Source organism: Babesia bovis, chromosome 3, assembly GCF_000165395.2.
Source record: "Babesia bovis T2Bo chromosome 3, whole genome shotgun sequence".
In the NCBI taxonomy this organism is placed as follows: domain Eukaryota; phylum Apicomplexa; class Aconoidasida; order Piroplasmida; family Babesiidae; genus Babesia; species Babesia bovis.
The window spans coordinates 219,348-240,978 of record NC_010575.1 but is presented as its reverse complement, the minus strand read 5'-3'; the positions used below and the strand labels follow the sequence as shown (position 1 = coordinate 240,978).

Sequence of the window (21,631 nt, the reverse complement as noted above, 5' to 3'; positions counted from 1 at the left end):
GATATCATGTGAGTGTATCTATTAAAGATGCGAGCAGAATATAAAACTACGCATTACATTTCTAGCACTGTTATCTATTGTAACAACATAGTTCCAGGAACAAAAATGTTTAATGGCCCCCAAAGGCAACGGACTGACCACTGTTTCAAGAAGATAGTATGTAGTAGATACGAGATCGTGGTGCATACACGCTTACAGGTAGAAATTTGGCCACCAACGACACCATTAAACCTTTATATGTTAAGATCATGTTATAAATGTACATTAGATTTCATATAAAGTGTACATTGATGTGTATGGGGGTGTGCCTCGGTTAATATATCTCATATGATGATTATTTTTGAAAGCAGTAATGGCTATTGCTAGGTCACCTATTTCTACCGCATTTCGCGGTTTGGGTTTTGTTCTTCGGAAGTCATATCGTCCATGGCCGGCTATATTTTGGGGTACTAGCTTGTTTGCTCTGAACGTCTCTGGTTATTTTTTCTTCAACTCTGGTTACTTCGGTACGTCAGGCTCTAGGGAACGTTAATTAAAATCGCAACTTGAACTTAATGTTATTTACTTATTTTGTTTTACTATAGCGTCTATTGCTAATTTGCTTGCTTTTTTTCTCAATGCCTTTCTGAATCTTTTTCTTTTATTCATTTGTACATTTTTGAAGTAGTGTATTCTCACTGGTGTTTTCATTATTTTCCATCCTTGTTGTGTATCCATTAGATACGATTTGCCTGTATATGATTATGTATTGAACTGTTGCGTATTACCTTTGAAGTGGAATGTATCACGTTTCCTTCCCCAAGGTACTGTCCATGATATATGACTTCTATCTGGTTTGATTGTATCATCTATGTTTAGGTATCCTGTAGTATGTTTGCTATGTTCTTGTGCGATATGTGTTTGTATTTTGACCAATTGTGTGCTTGTTTTAGTTGGTGTTTCATATTTTGTTTCTTCTTGTACTTCTTGCAATGGTATTCCTAGCATTTGTGCTTCTATTACATCATCTATTATTTTTGGTCTCAGTGGATCTTCCTTTTGTTTATTGAATTCCACGGTATCGTTAAGCATTCTTTCTGCGTTGAGTATTGTGTTTGCCATTTGTGTATCTAGTGTACCGAATGCGTGGTATGCATCGAATTTTTTTTCATCTGGTACATATCCTCTGGCTAGCAGGTTATGGTACATGTACATTTTCGCCGATGACTTTTTAAGTTTTTTAACGTATCCGAATAGTGCCCAAGGTCTGGTTACTAGTTGGTTTGGTGCTTTTTGGTGTGCTTTATACCTTAGGAAATCCAACGGCAGTGGATTTGCCTGTTGTTGTATGAGTTTTGCCATGAATTTCCGTGAAAATGTCCCAAACCTCCTTACGTAGTCTACCATGAACGGTATGCTTATACTTTGGTAGCATCTGGATAGTAGTGCCACCACTTCAGCTCTTGATACCGGTCCTACTAATCGTGCTACATCTCTTAGTATGCTTTGGTACGCTGTATGTTTGTTATTATCTCTGAGTACTGCTATTCTGGACACTATACTAAGTACTGCTTCTGCTGGCGTATGTTTTACCAGTGTATAGCACAGCATGTGATGCAGTAGTGTTACTGGTATTCGATCAACATCCAGTACTTTAACAAGTTCGTTGCTATCCGTATGCACTTTTCTATAGAACGATTCATCTTCTGGTGGTTTTGTATTATCTACCCTTTGTAGATTGCGATAATATTGACGTTCTCTTTGTCTTCTTTTTGCTACTGTAGGTAATCCATATTCCGCTGGTTTTCTTGTACTTATTTGCTTTGCTATTTTCAATAGTGTCATTGTATTAACCTTTTTCATATGATGTTCATGGTCTATTTGCAATTTATGCTGTTTTGCTAGCATTAATCTCAGCTTATTCTGTTGTTCTCTATCATTTTTCATGAGTAATTGCATTTCCTTTAGCAACTCTTCTTTTGTCTGTTGAAATCCACTGTATGGGCTATGCATCCTATTACATTCCTGCTCATTGGGATCATCTTGTCTATTATATTCACTATCAACATATTCTGTCAATGCTGCTTTGTGCCAGCATGCACCTGCTATAGAGGACGTAAGTCCTATTATATCTGCATCTACCATATCATCATCTGGTCTATGTACATTTTGGTATAGTTTCATCATTTTATCTGGGTCGTAAGTACTACTGAACGGTTGTACACGAATGGAATATATAGATTTAGCATTGTACATTCTAGATTGTGCCTTGCTAACCCAGGAAGGTAGCATCGATATGACACCCATTCTATGTGTTAGTATTCGTTACACATTAAGATTATGTAGACACTAGATGCATCAGACATGTTTTATGTGTGTTAAAATGAGTTAGTTTTTTGATTATATGAGTTGGTAGCTTACGATATCGAGGATACAGCTACGTAAGTATGGTGGGTGTAGTGCACATTAATATCTTTTATTACATGGATCATTACATATATCCTTGATAAAATGGGTGATATGGCTAAACACTACTATTGGCGTGTCATCTGCGCTTATGTGTACGGCTGCATCCCTGTGCATCTGTGCTCCTGGGTCCCCTATTTTATCCATTGTTAATAGCTATTTCATTGGCTAAACCAGTAGTGGAAATAGGTGCACCTAAAAGTATATTACTCTACGCTACTCTTTGGTTGCGTAACATTGATATACGTTAGGTGTATTTACACAGATCGCTTATGCTTACTGTCTACACATTTTGAAAAGCAAAATCTTTTTCTAGGCAAAGTCCGTCAACGCAGTTTTCATTTACGTCTTTTTTTTCGGGTTATTTTAAAAATATTGTATATTTAAAGATGGACATTTCATCATTGGACCTTAGTTGGCTTCCCTCTGATGCTGACGGTATCTTTGTTTATTTAATCGCACATTGTTTGCAGAGCAGCTTGCTTTGGGCTTTAGGATCATTTCCAATGCTTACAAGACAAGGGTAACTTCATTGGAGGCTGAGATTCGTACTGTTCGTGCAGCAGCTGCTGAAAAGGCTGAGCATGTGAGTTTTTTCTGTCTTTTGTTAACACTTACCACAGCTTGCTGCATTTCAGAAGAAGTACAGCAGCTTGGAGGTTCAGCTTATCGAGTGCACTCAGCGTGGCAACCAGTTGGCCGATGAGAACCGCAACTTGGTTGCTACTATCAAGAAGTTACAGCGTGACATCGATCGCTTGGAATCCTTGAAACGTGCTGTATTGCACTCTATTCAGGAGGATCGCGGTGACAGTGACCAGGACTACAAGTATTACAGCACTGATGACATGCTCCACAGCACTGCTCCTCGTACCATGATCGGTTAGTGTGTCCTATCTATTTTGTATATGATCTAGAACTTGCTGGTGGTGACACTATGGACACCTTTATGAAGCGCTACAAGGGCAAGACTCCTTACAGTGCCAACAACACTCCTACCACTAAGTTGACGTAGGTTTGGTGTACTTAATATACATGGTTGCAGTAGCACTGTTGAGAAGGGTACTGTGGATGGTCGTAGTTTTGTGAACATGGCTCGTGCCACTTTGAGTCCTGAAGATTTGAATGCCATTGTTGCCATTATTCGCAAGTTCAACGCTCAATTGCAGACTAAGGACGAGGCGTTAACTGCTGCTCAGCAGCTTTTGGGTGAAAGCAACCCTAAATTATTTGAGGAGTTCAAGTTGTTGATTCAGGGTTGAATATTTTAATTACATTTTATCATACATCATGATTATATTTTCCTATTGAGTATACTCAACATGGCGTTAATGTACTGTTATTGCTATATTTCGTGTTAAAAATTACTTCCCGTTTTTATATGCGAGATGCGATTATGTTTGTTTAGAGTACACTATCTGTTGCGTACATGATGTCGAACAGTTTGTTGACGTCGCAGTGTCCATTTTCATTTTTCTGGCACATGATTTCGATTTTCCTTAATTTGTTATAATAGAAATCTTTACTCATTTTGGCTACCTGTTTCTCTGCTTGTGCTTGTCCTAATTGTATTTTCAACTGTTCAATTTGTGCCTTTTGTGTTTTCAGATCATTTTCTAGTTTATCTATTTGTACCTTGTAGTTGTTAACCTGCTCCTTGATATCATTCATCTCGGTATTTTGTGCATCTATTTGCATTTTAAGTGAATTTACTTCACGTTCACTTGCTTCTAGTATGATTTTCAGTTTTTCTATATCTTTATTTGCAGTATCCAGTTCATCTTTGTACGTGTTCTCGGTGCTATCTTTAAACTGTGTATCAATAGTTGATGACCTTGAGCAAGTGTTATTAATATTCCTTTTAATATCCAATTTACGTTTTCTATCATCATATTCAGGCTTTATTTCAGTAGTTAGTGGGATGGAGTCCATTATTCCCTTATCTGTACTGCTACTCCCTAAGCTCGATGCAAGTGTATTGCTACTTCCACTACTGTTACCGTTGCCATTACCTGTTTTCACGATATTGATGCAATCTTTGATAAGTTCCACATTAACTCCATTATGTGCCCATACCGGCAGTGCACTTGTAACAGTTCCTAGGTTAAGGTGTGCGTTTGCTTTTTTCGTAATACAATTCCTAATAACCGCGGTTACCCTTCTTCTATTTCCATCGTATGTATGTGTTTCAGCAGTTCGTTTTGAGTTTACATATCCTCTAATCCACTGTAAGAATTCTAGGTTATCTTGGTATCTTCCTTTGATTAGTTTTTGCACATCTATTACCTTTTCGATTCCAAGTTTAATGAACGCCGATTGCAGTACTTTATAATTTCCCATTAGTTCGTATTCTAGTTCGGCATTGAATTTGACTTTTGCTAGTTGTACTTTCCCTGGGTGTACTGAATCAATTAGCTGTATGTATATAGCTCCGTTGCTACATTGTTCTATACGTTCTATATTGACACCAATGGTTGTATTGACCCATGATATCAATTCACTTCTTCCTGAGAGTTGTGTCGTTTCTACACCTCGATGTGTATTCATTGTTATATCTTGGACATTCCACGTGTTACCTACACCTTCTTCCAAGGTTCTTGCGATGTGTAGACAAGATATATTATCACGATCCGTTAGAATAGCTTACACATTTCATAGAATTCCCCACACACTTTGGTATTATCTTTAGGTCTATATGGACATTGGCGGTTCTTTTGGATATCACTGGATGCTACACACCTGTGTGTATACATTGGTAGTTTACACTTTTATGGTTGCGCGTGGCGCATATGGGTTATATACGTACGTTTCAGACCGTCGCGTGGAAATGATACTATTGTTTATGTTTACGCAGTGCTAACGTAAAGATATTGACCACAGAATAGTCCGATTAAATCATTCTGAGTAGTAACTCGTTGATGAGGTGTTCACGGTTTCCGGCGTCACCACCTCTGGCTTCTGTGAAGCCGTGTCTCTTGGCTACGAATCCTTTTCTTGGCGGGTTGAGTTTGAATGGCCACAGGAAGTTGGTGACTTCCTTGAATTTGGGTCCGCACGTGTAGATTTGGTGGACGATGTCCTCCATTCCGTGGATTCCATGTTTACCAAGGTTGTCGTCAATAATTTGGTCATCGCTGATGCGTACCCTGCTCCATGCTCCACGTCTTCCTACCTTTGCGTATCCCCTTTTGTATAGCAACTTGCGGATGGTTGCGAGTGTTGGGTATCCGAAGGTAACGTATGGTGCAATTAGCTTCAACATTTCGATGGTAGCTTTGTTCATCTTGATGAACACACCGTTGTGCAACTGTAGTAGACGGAACAGCTTGAGGATAAGTCTTGGTTTTGGTGTCAACTTGTTGATACCTTTGATACGCACTACGAACACAACCTTTTCATCAGCTTCCTTGTAGAATCCACCTTCGGCCTTGGCTTGGCGGCGCAACTCAACCAACTCGCGTTCGCGTCTAAGGTACTCCTTAGCGTAGCACAATGCGCGTTTCTTTAGGCCAGCTAGGCGTTTGCTGCGTCTTTCCATGTGCTTGGCCACTTTGCGTTGTTGTAGTTGGCGCAATTCTTCATTGCGTTCTACTTTGCGCAATAGTGTTTCATTGCACTTTTCCTTGGGTATTCCGCGGAAGCTTTTAATGAGGAACCTTTCAAGCACCATCGTTGCTGAATACTAGGTATATAAGACGATAAATAAATCCAGCGACTCCAGCGTCTAACTGAATGAAATCACCCTGAAATATCAATGAGTTGAATTGATATAGCTAGTAGTCTATTGCACCGAGTATGACTAGTGGCAGTAACATAATAGCCCATTTAGTTTGCAAAATGTACCAACTGTTGCCGACGCGCGGGAGCGATCTATGAGATCCCCCAGTAATCGTTCAAGGATTCGTTAAAACACCTTCGCATCGCGTAACACATTACACAATAGTGTATATGTGCCATATGCGATGCGGTGATTTAAACTAGGTCCTTGGAACGACGTTGGTGGTCGCGTTGTGACGGTGGGACACAGCAGTTATGCGTTTTATTTCATATCTAGGGCCATTCTCGGGGTTACAAGCGTGCATATGTATTGTTAAAACTTACCAAGAACGATGGGCGCCGTGTTAACTTCGTGATATATTGAGAATCCGTGGCATATATGCTTGTATGGCTATACGTGGGGTGGCAGCTCGAGTGGCCTCGGGTGTTATCGTCTATATCCCTTAGTAGTTACACCTTTTATATTTATGCTGTTAAATCAGTCCCTTGGTGTATATTCATTCTACGGTATGTGATATTTTGGGTCTATGTACCATGTAACGCGTATAGTTGCTCTGTTGTTTACCAACTCAAATACAACGGCGTTGTACACCCTGTTAACTTTATTACGCAACAACGTGACCATATTGGTTACGTCATACAGTTGAAGTGCTATCTACCGTATAGCCTGGTACGGTTAATATGTATTAAACAGATTAAAACACCGATTAGTCATTATGTCTATGACCTTGGCTTTTCCTTCTTCTCCTTGTAGAGTGCAAGGAGTGAGACACCAGCGACCTTCACTACCTTGAAACGCACACCGGGAAGATCACCAACGGAGTGTCCACTACGACCGAAACCTGCCACTAGCACTTCATCGTTTTCATCGATGTAGTTAAGGCAACCATCCCTTGGTACGAATGCGGTAATCTTCTTACCGTTTTTGATGAGTTGTACACGTACACTCTTACGGTAGGCAGAGTTTGGCTGTAGGAGCATTAGTGATGGACAGGGGAATAGCTGTACCAAAAGGCAACAAGTAAGCCCAAGGTACTTAGCGTAGGCTTTGCGTTGTGACCATTTTGTCGATGTTATACCCAATTTATTGACTCCCGTTGATTGTAGCACTATCAGCGGGCAACACGATTTGGGTTTTGTTATTAACGATAGTACACATACCTGTTTAGCTTCGATAGCGATCTTTTCCACGACTATACCCTTAGCGTGTGAGCTTCCTTTGAATGGGTTGCACTTCCATCTTGTACCCAAATGTGCCTTCTTGTAGGCTTTATCGGCCCATCTTTGGCTTCTTCTGCGGCTTTTTAGCTTCCGCGCAGCTAACATTCCACGTGGTACACCTGTGATATATTATGTTTAAATAGTGTTCGTTTATCCATACCTGAACCCATTTTGTATGCTCGCGTTACAGGTCCACGTCAACAAATCGGTTACTGAAGCCTTGTCGTTACAATATATTGGATACCTCTGGATATATACTGTATCCCTTTGTTTTATCTAGTGGTCCTTTTGTTAGAGGTCGATTTAGGTGTTGTTAACTGTCTATGGGGAGGTTACCCTGGTCCTTGCTGGGTTGGTCCCCATACCCTGGTTTATATACTTGAATCCTTTTTATTCCCTTACACAGTTTTATTCTATAGCGTTAATAGGACCCTACAGACGATACTAGCGCGTTTGGGCAGGATTGGTCCGGTTTCATCACTGTAACATACCGCGTTGTGTAGCTAGTATTGGATGTCGTATATTATTCCGTATATACACAATATTGATTACACGAGATATGTACTCGTGTAATTAATGTTTATATCTATTATCACTGCGATGTACGGCGTTATGTGTTACAATGTCAACGGTGTGATGATTAACAGTTGTTCGCTATGTGCCTGTACTTTCCTTGAGTATAACGTTTGGCCGTATATTCATTGCTTGTAGTTCTTGGAATAGCAGTTTACATGCGTACGGTATGGCTACAGTTGCTGTTTGTCCTCTTTGTTTACAGTATGCGCACCATCCATCGTATCCTATGAATCCGCATTGGTGGCACACATCCATTTGGAATACATCACTGCTTAGCATTAATCGTTCTACTAGCAGTCCACTTGCTCCGTATGCGATAAGGCAGTCTCTTTCCATTTCACCTAGTCTTAGTCCACCATCTTTTGAGCGTCCTTCTGTTGGTTGCCTGGTTAGTGACTGTCTAGGTCCTACAGCACGTGCGTGTATTTTATCTGATACCATATGCTTCAGCTTCTGGTAGTACATTGGCCCTGTGAATATAAGTGTTTCCAAGGGTTCTCCCGTGATACCTGAGTACAGTATTTCCTTTCCTGCTGGGTGGAATCCCTTTTTTATAAGGCTTCTTTCAATCGCTGGCAGTGAATCCGCTTCGAACGGCGTCCCGTCTTCGAATATACCGTTGAGCACAGCTGCTTTGGCTGCTACCAGCTCTAGCATTTTGCCTACTGTCATTCGTGATGGGAATCCATGTGGGTTCATTATAAGATCCGGTACCCATCCATGCTCGCTGAATGGTAGATTTTCCTGGCTTTCTATGAGCCCTACCACCCCTTTTTGTCCATGTCTACTGCTATATTTATCACCTATTTCCGGTAATCTCACTTGTCTTAGCATTATTTTATACATAACGCTTTCTGCGATAGTTGTTATGCACATGACTCTATCTACGTATGCTGGCTGGTTGAATTGATACTTTATATCCGTGACCTTGATCTGTCCCGTTGACGTTTGCGTCAGCTTTTTCAGTAGCGTATCATCTTTTTTCACTTTTTGTCCTACTCCAATTACACTATCTCCAGTTAGGTCGTCCACTGGTGTTACATTAGTTATTTGCGGCCTGTTATTGAGTCCACCCGGCCTCTCTGCTGCGTGGTTTAACTTCTCAATTTCAACTGTGACCCTCCTCAGTGAGTAGCACCTACTGAATCCGCGTTCGCTTGACGCCTTGTTGATCACCACTGCATCTTCGATTTCATATCCCTGGTAGCTCATTACTGCGACTATAACATTTTGTCCTGCTGGCAGCTTATCGAAGTTTACCAGCTGTATCGCTTTTGTGGTCACCAGTGGTCTCTGCGGGTATACCATCAGATGCAGTATGGTATCGCACCTATTCAATTGATTGTACCCTATACTACCTATAGATTGCTTTCCCATTGCGCATTGGTATGTATTTCTTGGGCTTTGGTTATGGTTTGGGAACGGTATTAACCCTGCCACTACTCCCAGCATGCTCATAGGGCTAATTTCAAGATGCGTGGTTTTCGGTGTGATATCACTTTCTCTCATGACTATGAGTGTATTATTTTCCTCGTTGACATCTATCCATTCGAGTACCCCCGATGCAAATAGTTTCGAGAGTGGTATTTGTCCTTCTACCAGTTGTGACAGTACCTTTGGTGTAAGTAGTGGTTTTCCATTTTCCACTACAATCAGGGGTCTACATAATCTCCCTCCATCTGACGATATGTGCACTTCTCGTTGCTGATAATTCTCAAACACCGAGACAAATGCACTTATCTTGCCTCTTCTTCTTAATGCCACTACATCTTTGATTAGCTGTTTCCCATTTTGGTGGACTCCTATAATTATACCATTCAGGAATACTGTTACATTCCTATCATCGTCGAAGCAATCTCTTGCTGAGAGTGCGTCTGCCGACTCCACTCCAAGCCAGTAGAGCAACTCTACCAACCTTTCGATATCGCCATCCGTTGTTACGTGGTTCATTAAACTTAGGTTTTTCACTAGTCCACAACTCTCACCTTCTGGCGTATCACATGGGCATATTAAACCTAGTTGCGAGGGTTGCAGTGCCCTTGGTTTACTAACTTTACGTCCTTTTTCAAATTGTGAATTTGTTTTCGTCATCATTCCTAGACACGATATATAAGAGAGCCTTGACAATATTTGCGATACTCCACTTCGTTCTATTCTGAATCTTTTTATATTCCAATTCCCTGTTGATATTGTTGCTTGCATTCCTCTGGTAATAATATCTGTTGGCAGGCTAACTAGGCAATCTGGATATTTTGCCTGTTCACCTCCATGGCAGTTTGACACAATTTCATAATGCCTTGTGAGTGTAGCATCAATTTGTTTCTTCAGTTGACCTAGGAACGCCTTGAATAAATCTTCGAAGAGGATCGATATCAGCTGTCCTGCAAGTTCAAGTCGTTTATTACCGTAATGGTCCTTATCGTCCATCGGTTCTTTGCCACTGGCTACGGAAAGCACTCGCCTTGCCATTAGACACAGACTTTTTATTTTTCCCGAAAAATCTCGGCAATTTCTCATTGGTATATGTGACAGCAGCACTCGTGTCAGTATATCATGTGTATCTTCTATTAGGTTCTGGTTAGTTTTTGGTAATCGTTCTTTTGAGCTTGTGAAGAACCCTTTAGCCAATGGTCTGGGTCTTACTTTACGTCCTACGTACAAGAGTGCATCCATTCTTGTATTGATCCCTTCGTTATACAGATCTTCTATGGATAGTATATAATCACCTCCTGTTGGTAGGTACTCCCTGGCACCTGCTGTTCCGATAAGTTGTGCAATTTCTTCGTCGGTTGTGACACCCATGGCTTTGAGTATGATACACAGCGGCACATCATCTGTGAAGCTGTTATGTCTTACGTATAACTTTTGGTTTTTGTATACTACTGCCGTTCTACTTTTCGACTCAGCTGTTGCTGAAGTCACTGTGGCGCATATATTTTTCTTAACATCTGTTTCCACAATGACTCTACACTTGCTTAACTGTTCCTGCATCAATATTACCTTTTCCACTCCTTTAATGATGAAATAACCTCCTGGATCGTATGGGCACTCTCCAAGTCGTGATGATAATTCAAAATTATCCACATTTCCATTGGCGCGCATACCTCCTGAGAGTGCACATACGCAGCTGCGTAGCATTACTGGTAGTCGTCCAATTTCAACTCGCTTTGACGCTACTCCCTCACCGTTGTAGTACTCCACGTCTACGTACATGGGCGCGCTATAGGTAATATCGCGCATACGACAGAGCTGTGGCGTCAGTAGTATAGGCTTGTTGTTATTCTCTGACATTGTGGGCTCTCCCACATTAATATCGATGAACTCGATGTAAAACTTCTTGCAAGCATCGCTTTTTAGCATTTTGTTGCTTGGTGCGTTTACAATTTCCTTGATTTCCCGTAGTACGAAATTGTTATACGAGTTGATATGCTGGCGTGCTATACCTCTCATGCCCATGTAGCACGGTAGAATCTTCCATTTATCTTTTATATCACCTACCGGTGCAGCTTCACGTGCGATATCATAGTGATGTACCGTGGGTACGTCGGCGAACTGTACTCCTGCGTTATCACTTCTCTTCTTAGTAGTCACCATCTTGTCTACTGTGTTATTGCCATGATCATTGTCTATTCGTGATATTTACTCGTATATCACGGTACAAGACGCAATGTATACCCGGTTGTAGCATACACATTTGCCTATATACGGCATTTAAAGTGGAATCATCCCAGGTGTAAGCAGTGATACCATAAACATGCCACTAAATCAGTTGAACAAATGTCTCCTGACAGTACCTTAAAGATTGAAGCGGATTTGTAATACATATTACTCGTTGTGTGTGAGTAATATAATAGAAGTCGCTACCAAATCGACGCCAAGTGCATCCTTGCAATCGACTCAGACTGTGGGGGAGAGAAAGGCTTAAAACTGGCGTTAAATCACGCCTACAAGCCGTTATTTTAAACACATTTTAACACATACGGTCGGTACAAAGTCTTTGTTGTACCTCGGTTGGCTGTATAGCTCGGGGTGGCATGTTCTGTGCATAGTTACACTATGGCGGAGCAATATGAGCGTTTTAAACGTTTTGAATATCGTACGGTACGTTCTATAGGTTATATTATATATGTTCCCTACAGAATTCAAACCTCGTGTTACAGCATGACGGCCATGTATCAAAGGGTGCTGTCACTTCGGGCGAGCCCGAATCTCTGGCCAATAGGCTGAAATACAAGATGGGAGACAGGGTTGTTCATTCCAAGCCTGCTGATCTCCCTGCTAAAAAGCGCTCACAAGCGTCTGATTCCAGTTCTCTACCCCTAAAGCATAGAAGGACTCGCTTGGTGGGTTTATTTCTTGACACATTATATCCTTTAGGATTTGAAGAAGGGCGATTCTGTCTTGACTGTGGACATATCTGATGTCAATCACTATACTCCATCTTCTGTATCCACTCGTGTGAAGTATGAAGAGATTCTAGGTATCCTTCAGGAGTGTTTAACTGACCAGCCTCATGACGTTCTTCGTGATGCTTTTGGTGAGGTCATGACACATTTACGTTCACCTGGCTTGAAATCTGAGGACCGTCGTAAGCTTTGTGAGGAGATTCTGGGCCCTATTACTGACGATCAGTTTTATCGGTTATATCATGCTTCTAAGGACCTGGTTGACTTTGGTGACTCTGATGCTGCTCCTGGCACTAACGAGTTCACTGACAACCCTATGGGCATAGCGGTTGTGTTTGACGAGGACGAGGATGCTGAATCCGACGTCAACAGTGTTGATGAAGACTACCTTGATGAGGACCACGACGAGTCTCACATTCAAACTATACGGCGTGAAAACGCCGACTTCAATGAAGTTGACAAGTATGACTTACCTATAAGCAAGATCGACCCTCACTGGTTACAGCGTGAGCTGAACTCTATATTCAACGACCCGAACATCGCGGTTGCTACTGAGAAGGAGATATTATCATCACTTGGTATTCCTGACGTCCAGGAGTGTGAGAACAAGTTAGTTCTCGTTTTGAAATATGAGAATTTCGAGTTTGCGAAGCTTGTTCTAAGGAACCGTCACAAGATCATGTACTGCACTCGTTTGGGACAAGCTCAAACCGATGCTGAGAAGGAGTCCATATACGAGGAGATGCGTCAATCTCCTGAGGGCACGGCAGTCCTGCAGGAACTTGAGGAAGTCCACCTTCGCCGCAACCGTGACCAGAAAATGGCACTCAATGTAACTCGTGAAGCATCTAACTTAGCTCGTCAATCGGCTAAACCTGACGACAGCGCTCTGCAGGACCTCGAGGACTTGGTTCCGGAGAACACCACTTCGGGAGACGTCAGCACTCCCATTGAAGTGCTTGATCTCGATTCTTTGGCATTCAAGGACGGTGCGCAGCACATGACTAACACGAAGGTAGTGCTACCGCCTGAATCGGAGCGCATCGAACACCAGTCGTATGATGAACTCATAATTCACCCTCTGGAGCGACCTTCAGGCCTCGAGCGCCGCAGCATAAAGACACTCCCCGAATGGACCCATGCGGCATTCCCCGGTGTGGATTCCTTGAATCCCGTGCAATCGGTGATTGCCGATGTGGCATTCAACTGCTTTGAGGAAAACATGCTGGTCTGCGCGCCCACGGGCGCTGGCAAAACCAACGTCGCCGTGCTTGCCATGCTCAGTGTACTTGACCGGCATCGCGATGAAACGGGTAACCTAAATCTCCACGACTTCAAGATTGTCTACATATCGCCCATGAAGAGTCTGGTTATGGAGCAGGCGCAATCATTTTCGCAGCGTTTTGCGCCTTATGGCATATCAGTTCGCGAATTGACTGGTGACATGAGTTTAACTCGTAACCAGTTGATGGACACCCAGCTTTTGGTGGTTACCCCTGAGAAGTGGGATGTCGTCACTCGCAGGAGCGGCATGGAGAACATAGTCCAGCTGATAATCATTGATGAGATCCACCTTCTACACGATCGTCGCGGCCCAGTTCTCGAGGCCATTGTAGCCAGGACCATGCATAACGACCGTCGCAACAAGACCAAGACACGGTTAGTCGGTTTAAGTGCCACTATGCCAAACTATGGCGACATTGCTGAATTCCTTCGCGTGGACCCTGAAAAGGGCCTGTTTTACTTTGGGAACCACTATCGTCCCGTGGGACTCGAGCAGCGTTACATCGGTATAAAGGAAAAGAAGGCGGTTAAACGCTACAATGTAATGAACGAGCTGGTATACGAACGTGTTATGGAAGACGCCGGTAAGAACCAGGTCCTTGTATTCGTGCACAGCCGCAAGGAAACTGCACGCACGGCCAAGTTAATCCGTGATATGGCCTTCAAAACTGACAATTTAGGCATCTTCCTCCATAGTGACAGTGCATCCCGCGAGATTCTATCCACTGAATCCGAGGCCATAAAGACCACTGAGTTAAAGGAACTGCTACCGTACGGATTAGGTATTCACCACGCAGGTTTACCTAGATCAGATCGCAAGTTGGTAGAGGACCTCTTCTCTGATGGCCACATACAATTGTTAATTAGTACTGCTACTTTAAGTTGGGGTGTCAATTTACCGGCGCATACAGTAATTATCAAGGGTACTCAGGTATACTCCCCCGAGGAAGGATGCTGGACTGAGTTATGCCCGCTGTCCGTGCAGCAAATGCTGGGTCGTGCAGGTAGGCCTCAGTATGACAAGGAGGGCAAGGGCATTATCATTACTTCACACAGCAAGTTACAGTTCTACCTGTCACTGAACAACCAGCAGCTACCCATTGAGAGCCAGTTGGTAACTACGCTACCAGATCTCCTGAATGCTGAAATAGTCCTCGGGAACATTACTACCAGGAATGACGCCGTTACATGGCTGGGTGACACTTATTTCTCGATAAGGATGCGTCGCGAGCCGCGGTTATACAGTGTGATCACTGACGACGACGATGCGGAGCCCACTGAGGACATGTTCAGTGCGCGTCTGGAATCACTTGCTCACAGTGCTTTGCTGGAACTTGACAAGCATGCACTAATTCGGTACGAGCGTCGCAGTGGCGCTATAAAGGCAACTCCGTTAGGCAGGATCGCAAGTCTGTACTACCTTAAACCGCCCTCGGTAAAGACCTATATCGACAACCTGAAGCCTGATTTGTCAGATCCCGATTTGCTGAAGGTATTTGCTGCAAGTGCTGAGTTCAGGTACATCCCAGTGCGTGACGAGGAACGTGTTGAGTTATCTGGATTAATGGAGAAAGTGCCCATCCCAATCAGGGGACACGGCCAGGAGTCATCTAGTAAAGTTGCCGTCCTCCTGCAGAGCTACATATCACGCTTCGATTTGGAGGGATACGCCCTGGTATCGGAAATGACATTTATAACCCAGAATGCAGGCCGTATTCTACGTGCGTTGTACGAAATCGCGCTGACCAACTCCTGGAGCCAGTTGGCGCAGCGTCTGTTTGACTTTTGCAAGATGGTTGAGCGCCGCATGTGGTCCGTGATGCTCCCGCTGCGCCAATTTAAATCGTTGCCCGAGGAGCTGATCCTGAAGCTGGAGCGTAACGACTTTACCTGGGACCGTTACTACGACCTCAGCAGTGTCGAGCTTGGTGAGCTCTGCCGTCAGCCCAAGCTCGGCAAGACCTTGCACCGGTTGGTTCACCTGGTACCTCGCCTAGAGCTCCAGGTCTTCGTCCAGCCACTGACTCGCGACGTACTCCGCGTTGAGGTGGGCATATCACCGGACTTCCAGTGGGACCAGCGCTTACACGGCAGCAACGAGCGATTCTGGCTCTTTGTTGAGGACGGCAGTGGCGAGAAAATACTGCACAGCCAAAGTTTCGTGCTACCTGCGTTCTCCTCGAACGAGATAAAGGAAACATCTCTGTTCTTCACTGTCGAGATATCGCATCCGCTATGTTCACACTACTTCCTGAGGGTACTTTCAGAACGTTGGATTGGCAGTTCAAGCAAGGTATCTATCAGCTTCAGCCGGCTAATTCTCCCCGAGAAGGCACACCCGTTTACTGAAATGATAGACCAGCAGCCTAGACCCGTGTCCTCCTTGATTAATCTTCCCGGCAACTGCATTCGCCTGAATAAGCAGTTTTTCATCAAGGCCTTTGGAGACCACCACTTTAATGCTATCCAGACGCGTACTTTTGAGTCAATATATTCCCAGAGTGACACTGTACTGCTATGCGCCCCAAGTCGCAGTGGCAAGTTTACTTGCGCCGAGATCGCAATCGTACGCTGCCTGTCCACCACTGAAAATGCCACTGTAGTTGTCATATCACCATTCAAATCAGTCCAGCAGCAGCGTCTAAATCGCCTGCGCCACAAATTTGGCGATATATGCCAGGTCAAGCCACTAGTGGGTGATGTTAAAACCGATCTCGTGACAATAGCGCAATCAACTATCGTAGTTGCCACGCCCAGGCAGTGGGACTTTGTATCACGCCGCTGGAAGACTAAACGCTGCCTCCAGTCAGTGGACCTAATAATCGTGGAAAACCTGGAACTTATCGAGGACCCTACTGTAGGCCCCGAGATTGAAGTGTCAATCAGCCGCATGAGGTTTGTGTCAGCCCAGCTGGGATACCATACGCGCATAGTGGGACTCGGGGGACCAGTGTCAAACGCCCTGGACCTTGGTGCGTGGATAGGTGCAAACGGTAACAACATCTTCAGCTTTAGGCCAAACTCACACCGTACCGTGGGACCCAAATTCACTATCCAGTCATTTGACCAGTGGGATGACGAAACACGCAGGTTTGCCATGTTCAACACCGTTTGCAACTTCGTGATCAACACTTGCAGGACCCTGGATGACGATCAGCAGAGTGCCATTATATTCACGGTCGATCGCAGGTTTGCCAGGCTAATGGCCATGGAAATGCTACTATCACTGGAGTATACCGGGGAAAGCTTATCTGTGGCAGAACAACTCACTGGTGAATGCTGGGAGCGTCTGTCCACCAGAGAACGTGCTCTGGGTACCTTGGTACAGGCTGGAGTAGGATACTGCCATGAAGGCTTCAGCGACGCCGAGATACGGTATATCCAGGACCTGTACCAACGAGGAGTGATCAAGGTACTGATATGTACCGCCTCGGCTATATGGACAATGTCAATATACGCGCCAGTGGTGGTCATAGCCGACATAACCGTGTCGGCCACCAATAGGCCAATATCGCAGTCAATGTACCCGCAGACTGATCTTACCCGGATGTTATCCTGTGCCTACGTATCGGATGACGCCGCCCACAGGCCTCAGGCACTAATACTCTACGAAAGCAGCAAGCGCAGGCAGCTCTATAAACTACTGGAAGACGCCTTCCCCGTGGAAAGCTGCCTGGAAAACCGTATAGAAGAGCTGATCAACGCTGAAATTGTGCAAGGCGCTATAGAATCACCCCAAGATGCCATAGACTGGCTTACGTGGACGTTATACTACCGGAGGCTGACTAAGAACCCTAACTACTACTCAATGCAGGGCACGAGCGCACAGCACATGAGCGACCACCTGAGTGAGCTCGTGGAATCCACGTTCGCTTCACTCGAGAAGGCCCAGTGCGTGTCAATGGACGACGCGGGAGTTACACCGCTTAACCTGGGATACATCGCAGCATTCTACTACCTCCGGTGCCGCACCATCGACACCTTCGCTACCTCCGTTACCCCGGACATGACCAAAGGGTCACTCATACAGCTAGTGTCCACAGCGGAGGAGTTTGTCGACATTAAACCAAGGCCCGGTGAAAGGATAGGCACTAAGGCACTGGAGCCTGACAATAAGGTTAGCGAGTTGTTAATCGCCCATATGCAGAGAGCTATGTTGACTAACGATTTGCAAAGTGACCTTTGCCTAGTGCTGGAGCGCATAGGCGCCTTGCTATGTGCACTGGTTGACGTCCTCAGCAGTAACGGGTGGTTGGGTCCAGTACTGCTGGCAATGCAACTAAGCCAGCGTATAGTGCAGGCCCTAGGATTCAACGACAGCTGCTTGCTGCAGCTGCCCGGCGTAGGGCCCGCGTGGATAGAAAAGTGCAACGCCTCGGGAGTACATGACATATACGACCTTATGGGCATGGAAGACGAGGATAGGGACGCGCTGCTATCGGAGTTTACCACGCAGCAATGCGCCGCCATAGCCAACATGTGTAACGCAGTACCAGTGCTCAACGTGGAGTGTAGCCTGGGCGCCGAGCAAGCGGCGCCAATGGAATCCGTGAGACTCACGCTGCAAATCGAACGCGAGGGCGATGTAGGCACTGTACACGCGCCACTGTTCCCAGTGGAACGCATCGAGCAGTGGTGGATCCTAGTTGGCGACCTGGATTCTAAACGGGTACTGGGAATTAAAAGAGTAACGCTACTGGACAGTGTTAACCAGGTTAATATCGATTTCGAGGCGCCAAACAAACTAGGAAGCCACGAGCTGAGTGTGTACGTCGTAAGCGACTCTTACGTCGGTACCGACCAACAGCAGAGTATATCGCTACACGTACGAAGCGAGTAACTGATTGTAATGTATATTTTAGACCTAGTATCCAGGGCAGCATCGGGTCCATGTGGTATGGGGGATCGTCTAGACCCAGGTACAGCTAACAAAGGGCACAAACAGTTTCCAGCGCCCATGAATCTTCCCGTGAGAGCATTAAAACGGGCGTGCCCACGTCCGTACTACACGTTACAATGCCGCCACAAGCACGGTGACTCCCATGGCGTCTATGAATTCGAGCCTTCAAAAAATCCATGGGAGGACAACAGTTACCATGCCCTAAAAAAGGACGTCGGTAACACCGGGTGGCCAATACTGGTTGCCACCAACACCACGCAGCCAATGTGGCAGAGTTACACTTGGGGAGAGCACAGCGTAATACCAAGGGATGGATACGGATGCCCCGGAACGTTCCCCCCGGAAGTCAGTACCAAGATAAAACATACATTCAGGCTACCGCCGCAATTCTACCCATTTCTGAAAAAACTGGGTGACGACACACCGGAATTAAAACCGTACATGGACAGGCTGATCTCAGGCAAGTTTACCAACCAGGATTACGAAGAGATGTTCTACAAATTCGCCAAGCCCTTGAAGATATATCGCAAGCTCATCCCTAAGCCGTTCAGGACGGCAGAGGAACAGGCAAATGAAGCACGGGTGTCATGGGAAAGTGCATGGGTCACGTACAGGCAAAAGATGGCAGGTGAGTACAACGTCGTTATATGCATTCGCGAGTACATTACGGGGTTACTAGTAGCCTTCTATGCAGCATACCTCTGGACGAAGATGCACAGACAGTACCGTGCTGATATGCGTCTATTCTACCATGACGCGCCCGAACACAAGATCAAATGGGTAGTTCCCCGAGGTGACCTTATATAAAACTGACATTACACCAACTGCCACAATAACGCTCATAACATACCCACAGGCTACTTGAAAACAATACCTGTTTAATATGTACACCTAACGTGTAGTAACCAACAAATTCAGTCGATATGTTAAAGCATCACTGTTTTAGTGCACTTGCTTAGAGTATATAGCGCATTTAGCACACGGGAACGTTCATCGTGTTAAAGAAGTCAACTGCCTGAGAACGCAATTCAGCACGACGGGAGCTGCTCCAACTCAACTCCCTGCCCATAATGTCACACACGGTGTCCAGAGAAGCGGCTGCAGCCTTGTTGTCAAGGAATGCTATACGAGTGCGACGAGCCAGAATGTCAAGGGGAGTGCAGGCAAACTCACGACGGACACCGTACAAAACCTCACCCTGCAAATAGGGGAAGTCGGGGTGGATAGGCTTCAGCATCTTAGCCTCAGCAGACATACGAGCTACCTCACGAGAGTGGTAACCGTAACTCTCAACGAGGTGAGCAGCTTGCTCTGGAGTTAAACCGGGAAACTCAGAACGAAGCTCAACACTCAAAGTGTTGAACATAGGACGGATCTCATCAGGGTTGTATTCACCCTTCAAGTTGTGAGTACCGTACAAACGAAGGTTGCGAGTGCGGCAGCGAGTCTTAGCCTTCACATCAGGGTTGGCCTCAAGCAAACGGTCAACACACTCCTCAGCCATCAAACGGCAGATAGTCCACTTACCACCGTATACATTAACCAAGTTCTGGCGATCAACGTGGATCACGTGACCACGAGATAAGGAATCAGTCTTCTCACTGTCAGGTTGACCATCAAGACCCTTCAATAAAGGACGCAAGCCAGACCACACAGACTTGATGTCACGACGCAAAGACTCCTCACTGCAGTTCATGTAAATGGCAGCATCCTTACAAATGAAGTCAACGTCGGACTTCTTGGGCAAGGGGTTCCACTGAAGGTCATCCTTGTTGTCAGTGGTGCCAACCAAAGTCTGACCGCGCCATGGAAGAGTGAATAAAACACGACCGTCAGTGGTCTTAGGAATGACCATACCAAACTGAGTTGGAGAATATGTGGCGGGAAGTACAATGTGAGTACCACGAGAGTGTAACATGTTCTCACTGCCGTCTGGATTACCAATCTGACGAACCTTCTCAGCAAAAGGACCGCTGCAGTTAACCACAGCTTTGGCACGGACGTCAAAAGTGTCACCAGTCAACTTGTCAACAACCTTAGCACCGCAAACCTTGCCCTCGGAGTCCTTCAACAACTCAACAACCTCAGTGTGGTTAACCACAGTAGCACCAACCTGACCTGGAACGTAGTTGTCAATAGTACTGGTCAAAGCCATCAACAAGTTAGTACGAGAGTCGTCATGCTGACCGTCGTAGTAAACTACAGCACCACGCAAACCCTTCTCACGCAATGGAGGGAAGCAGTCCAAAGCATTAGCCTTGCCAGTGTAGTAAGAAGATGGAACACCAGTCTCGTTGCAACAGAAAAAACGAGCTAATAACTCATAGACCTTAATGTTGAACCAGAAGTAAGGAATCTGCCATAACTGATAAATAGGCAAAACAATGGGAATTGGAGGATTGGCAAAAGGTGCAGCAAATATCAAATGAGCACGCTCCTCAAGCGCCTTCCACACAAAACGCAACTCCTTAATGTCAAAATGAAGCAAGGCGCTCTCAAGGTAACGAATCCCACCGTGAAGTAACTTGGTACTCTTAGAAGATGTACCAGATGCAAAGTCATTAGCCTCAACCAACGCACACTTCAAACCACGAGTGGCACAGTCTAGAGCAACAGCACTGCCTACACAAAATGGATAACACACATCAAAAACACACCTGTGCAACCACCGCCAACGACAAGGACATCAAACTCCTCATCGCGCAATGCACGTGACATTAAAGAACGACTCTTAAGCTGCCCTGGAACAGTGTATTTAGTGCCCTTGGGAATAGCACAGCGCTCATGCTCACGACGCACAACCACGTAGGTACCAGTCAAACCAACAAGAGCACCGCCAAAAAGCTTAATACCCAAATGTCTTCCCATGGCAATAACATGTACTGTCAAAAAAACAAATTGCAGACAAAAGAATATTAATAAAGCAAAGAGAATCAAAGCAGATTCCACATCCAAGTCCCCATACAGACACAACATTACACAAACACACATCATACAAAAAGGATATATTCATACTTTTATA

At 44.9% G+C, this 21,631-nt stretch overlaps 10 protein-coding genes across 10 annotated transcripts; 4 read left to right on the top strand and 6 right to left on the bottom strand.

Annotated features, from left to right (window-relative positions):
• The first annotated feature begins 330 nt into the window (after nt 1-330).
• BBOV_III001015 (putative integral membrane protein) lies at nt 331-575 on the top strand. Its single transcript, XM_051767738.1, has one exon. The coding sequence runs from the start codon at nt 353-355 to the stop codon at nt 530-532; it is 180 nt and encodes a 59-aa protein (XP_051623763.1). The 5' UTR covers nt 331-352; the 3' UTR covers nt 533-575.
• On the bottom strand, nt 547-2,306 carry BBOV_III001010 (uncharacterized protein). The gene is made up of 2 exons (XM_001611186.2): nt 768-2,306; nt 547-731 (listed from the first exon to the last, which is right to left on the bottom strand). Exons 1-2 carry the CDS (start codon nt 2,284-2,286, stop codon nt 562-564), a joined length of 1,689 nt encoding a protein of 562 aa, XP_001611236.2. The 5' UTR covers nt 2,287-2,306; the 3' UTR covers nt 547-561.
• Nucleotides 2,307-2,611: 305 nt separating this feature from the next.
• On the top strand, nt 2,612-3,792 carry BBOV_III001000 (uncharacterized protein). The gene is made up of 5 exons (XM_001611185.1): nt 2,612-2,883; nt 2,919-3,031; nt 3,069-3,327; nt 3,363-3,456; nt 3,494-3,792. The coding sequence occupies exons 1-5, from the start codon at nt 2,835-2,837 to the stop codon at nt 3,705-3,707; spliced, it is 729 nt and encodes a 242-aa protein (XP_001611235.1). The 5' UTR covers nt 2,612-2,834; the 3' UTR covers nt 3,708-3,792.
• A 47-nt stretch (nt 3,793-3,839) lies between these two features.
• Nucleotides 3,840-5,012, bottom strand: BBOV_III000990 (microtubule-associated protein RP/EB family). The gene has a single exon (XM_001611184.2). The coding sequence runs from the start codon at nt 4,990-4,992 to the stop codon at nt 3,850-3,852; it is 1,143 nt and encodes a 380-aa protein (XP_001611234.1). The 5' UTR covers nt 4,993-5,012; the 3' UTR covers nt 3,840-3,849.
• A 298-nt stretch (nt 5,013-5,310) lies between these two features.
• Nucleotides 5,311-6,581, bottom strand: BBOV_III000980 (putative 60S ribosomal protein L7). Its single transcript, XM_001611183.2, has 2 exons — nt 6,547-6,581; nt 5,311-6,188 (listed from the first exon to the last, which is right to left on the bottom strand). Exon 2 carries the CDS (start codon nt 6,113-6,115, stop codon nt 5,336-5,338), a length of 780 nt encoding a protein of 259 aa, XP_001611233.1. The 5' UTR covers nt 6,116-6,188; nt 6,547-6,581; the 3' UTR covers nt 5,311-5,335.
• Nucleotides 6,582-6,902: 321 nt separating this feature from the next.
• BBOV_III000970 (Ribosomal protein S12/S23 family protein) lies at nt 6,903-7,751 on the bottom strand. Its single transcript, XM_001611182.1, has 3 exons — nt 7,604-7,751; nt 7,384-7,562; nt 6,903-7,191 (listed from the first exon to the last, which is right to left on the bottom strand). Exons 1-3 carry the CDS (start codon nt 7,611-7,613, stop codon nt 6,943-6,945), a joined length of 438 nt encoding a protein of 145 aa, XP_001611232.1. The 5' UTR covers nt 7,614-7,751; the 3' UTR covers nt 6,903-6,942.
• Nucleotides 7,752-8,087: 336 nt separating this feature from the next.
• BBOV_III000960 (putative DNA-directed RNA polymerase beta subunit (Rpb2)) lies at nt 8,088-11,859 on the bottom strand. The gene has a single exon (XM_001611181.2). The coding sequence runs from the start codon at nt 11,611-11,613 to the stop codon at nt 8,098-8,100; it is 3,516 nt and encodes a 1,171-aa protein (XP_001611231.1). The 5' UTR covers nt 11,614-11,859; the 3' UTR covers nt 8,088-8,097.
• Nucleotides 11,860-12,060: 201 nt separating this feature from the next.
• On the top strand, nt 12,061-18,579 carry BBOV_III000950 (sec63 domain containing protein). Its single transcript, XM_001611180.2, has 3 exons — nt 12,061-12,120; nt 12,159-12,362; nt 12,397-18,579. Exons 1-3 carry the CDS (start codon nt 12,076-12,078, stop codon nt 18,547-18,549), a joined length of 6,402 nt encoding a protein of 2,133 aa, XP_001611230.1. The 5' UTR covers nt 12,061-12,075; the 3' UTR covers nt 18,550-18,579.
• Nucleotides 18,580-18,647: 68 nt separating this feature from the next.
• On the top strand, nt 18,648-19,510 carry BBOV_III000940 (putative integral membrane protein). Its single transcript, XM_001611179.2, has one exon. The coding sequence runs from the start codon at nt 18,667-18,669 to the stop codon at nt 19,414-19,416; it is 750 nt and encodes a 249-aa protein (XP_001611229.2). The 5' UTR covers nt 18,648-18,666; the 3' UTR covers nt 19,417-19,510.
• On the bottom strand, nt 19,508-21,497 carry BBOV_III000930 (putative FAD-dependent glycerol-3-phosphate dehydrogenase). The gene is made up of 2 exons (XM_001611178.2): nt 21,267-21,497; nt 19,508-21,231 (listed from the first exon to the last, which is right to left on the bottom strand). Exons 1-2 carry the CDS (start codon nt 21,475-21,477, stop codon nt 19,583-19,585), a joined length of 1,860 nt encoding a protein of 619 aa, XP_001611228.1. The 5' UTR covers nt 21,478-21,497; the 3' UTR covers nt 19,508-19,582.
• Between the last annotated feature and the right edge of the window lie 134 nt (nt 21,498-21,631).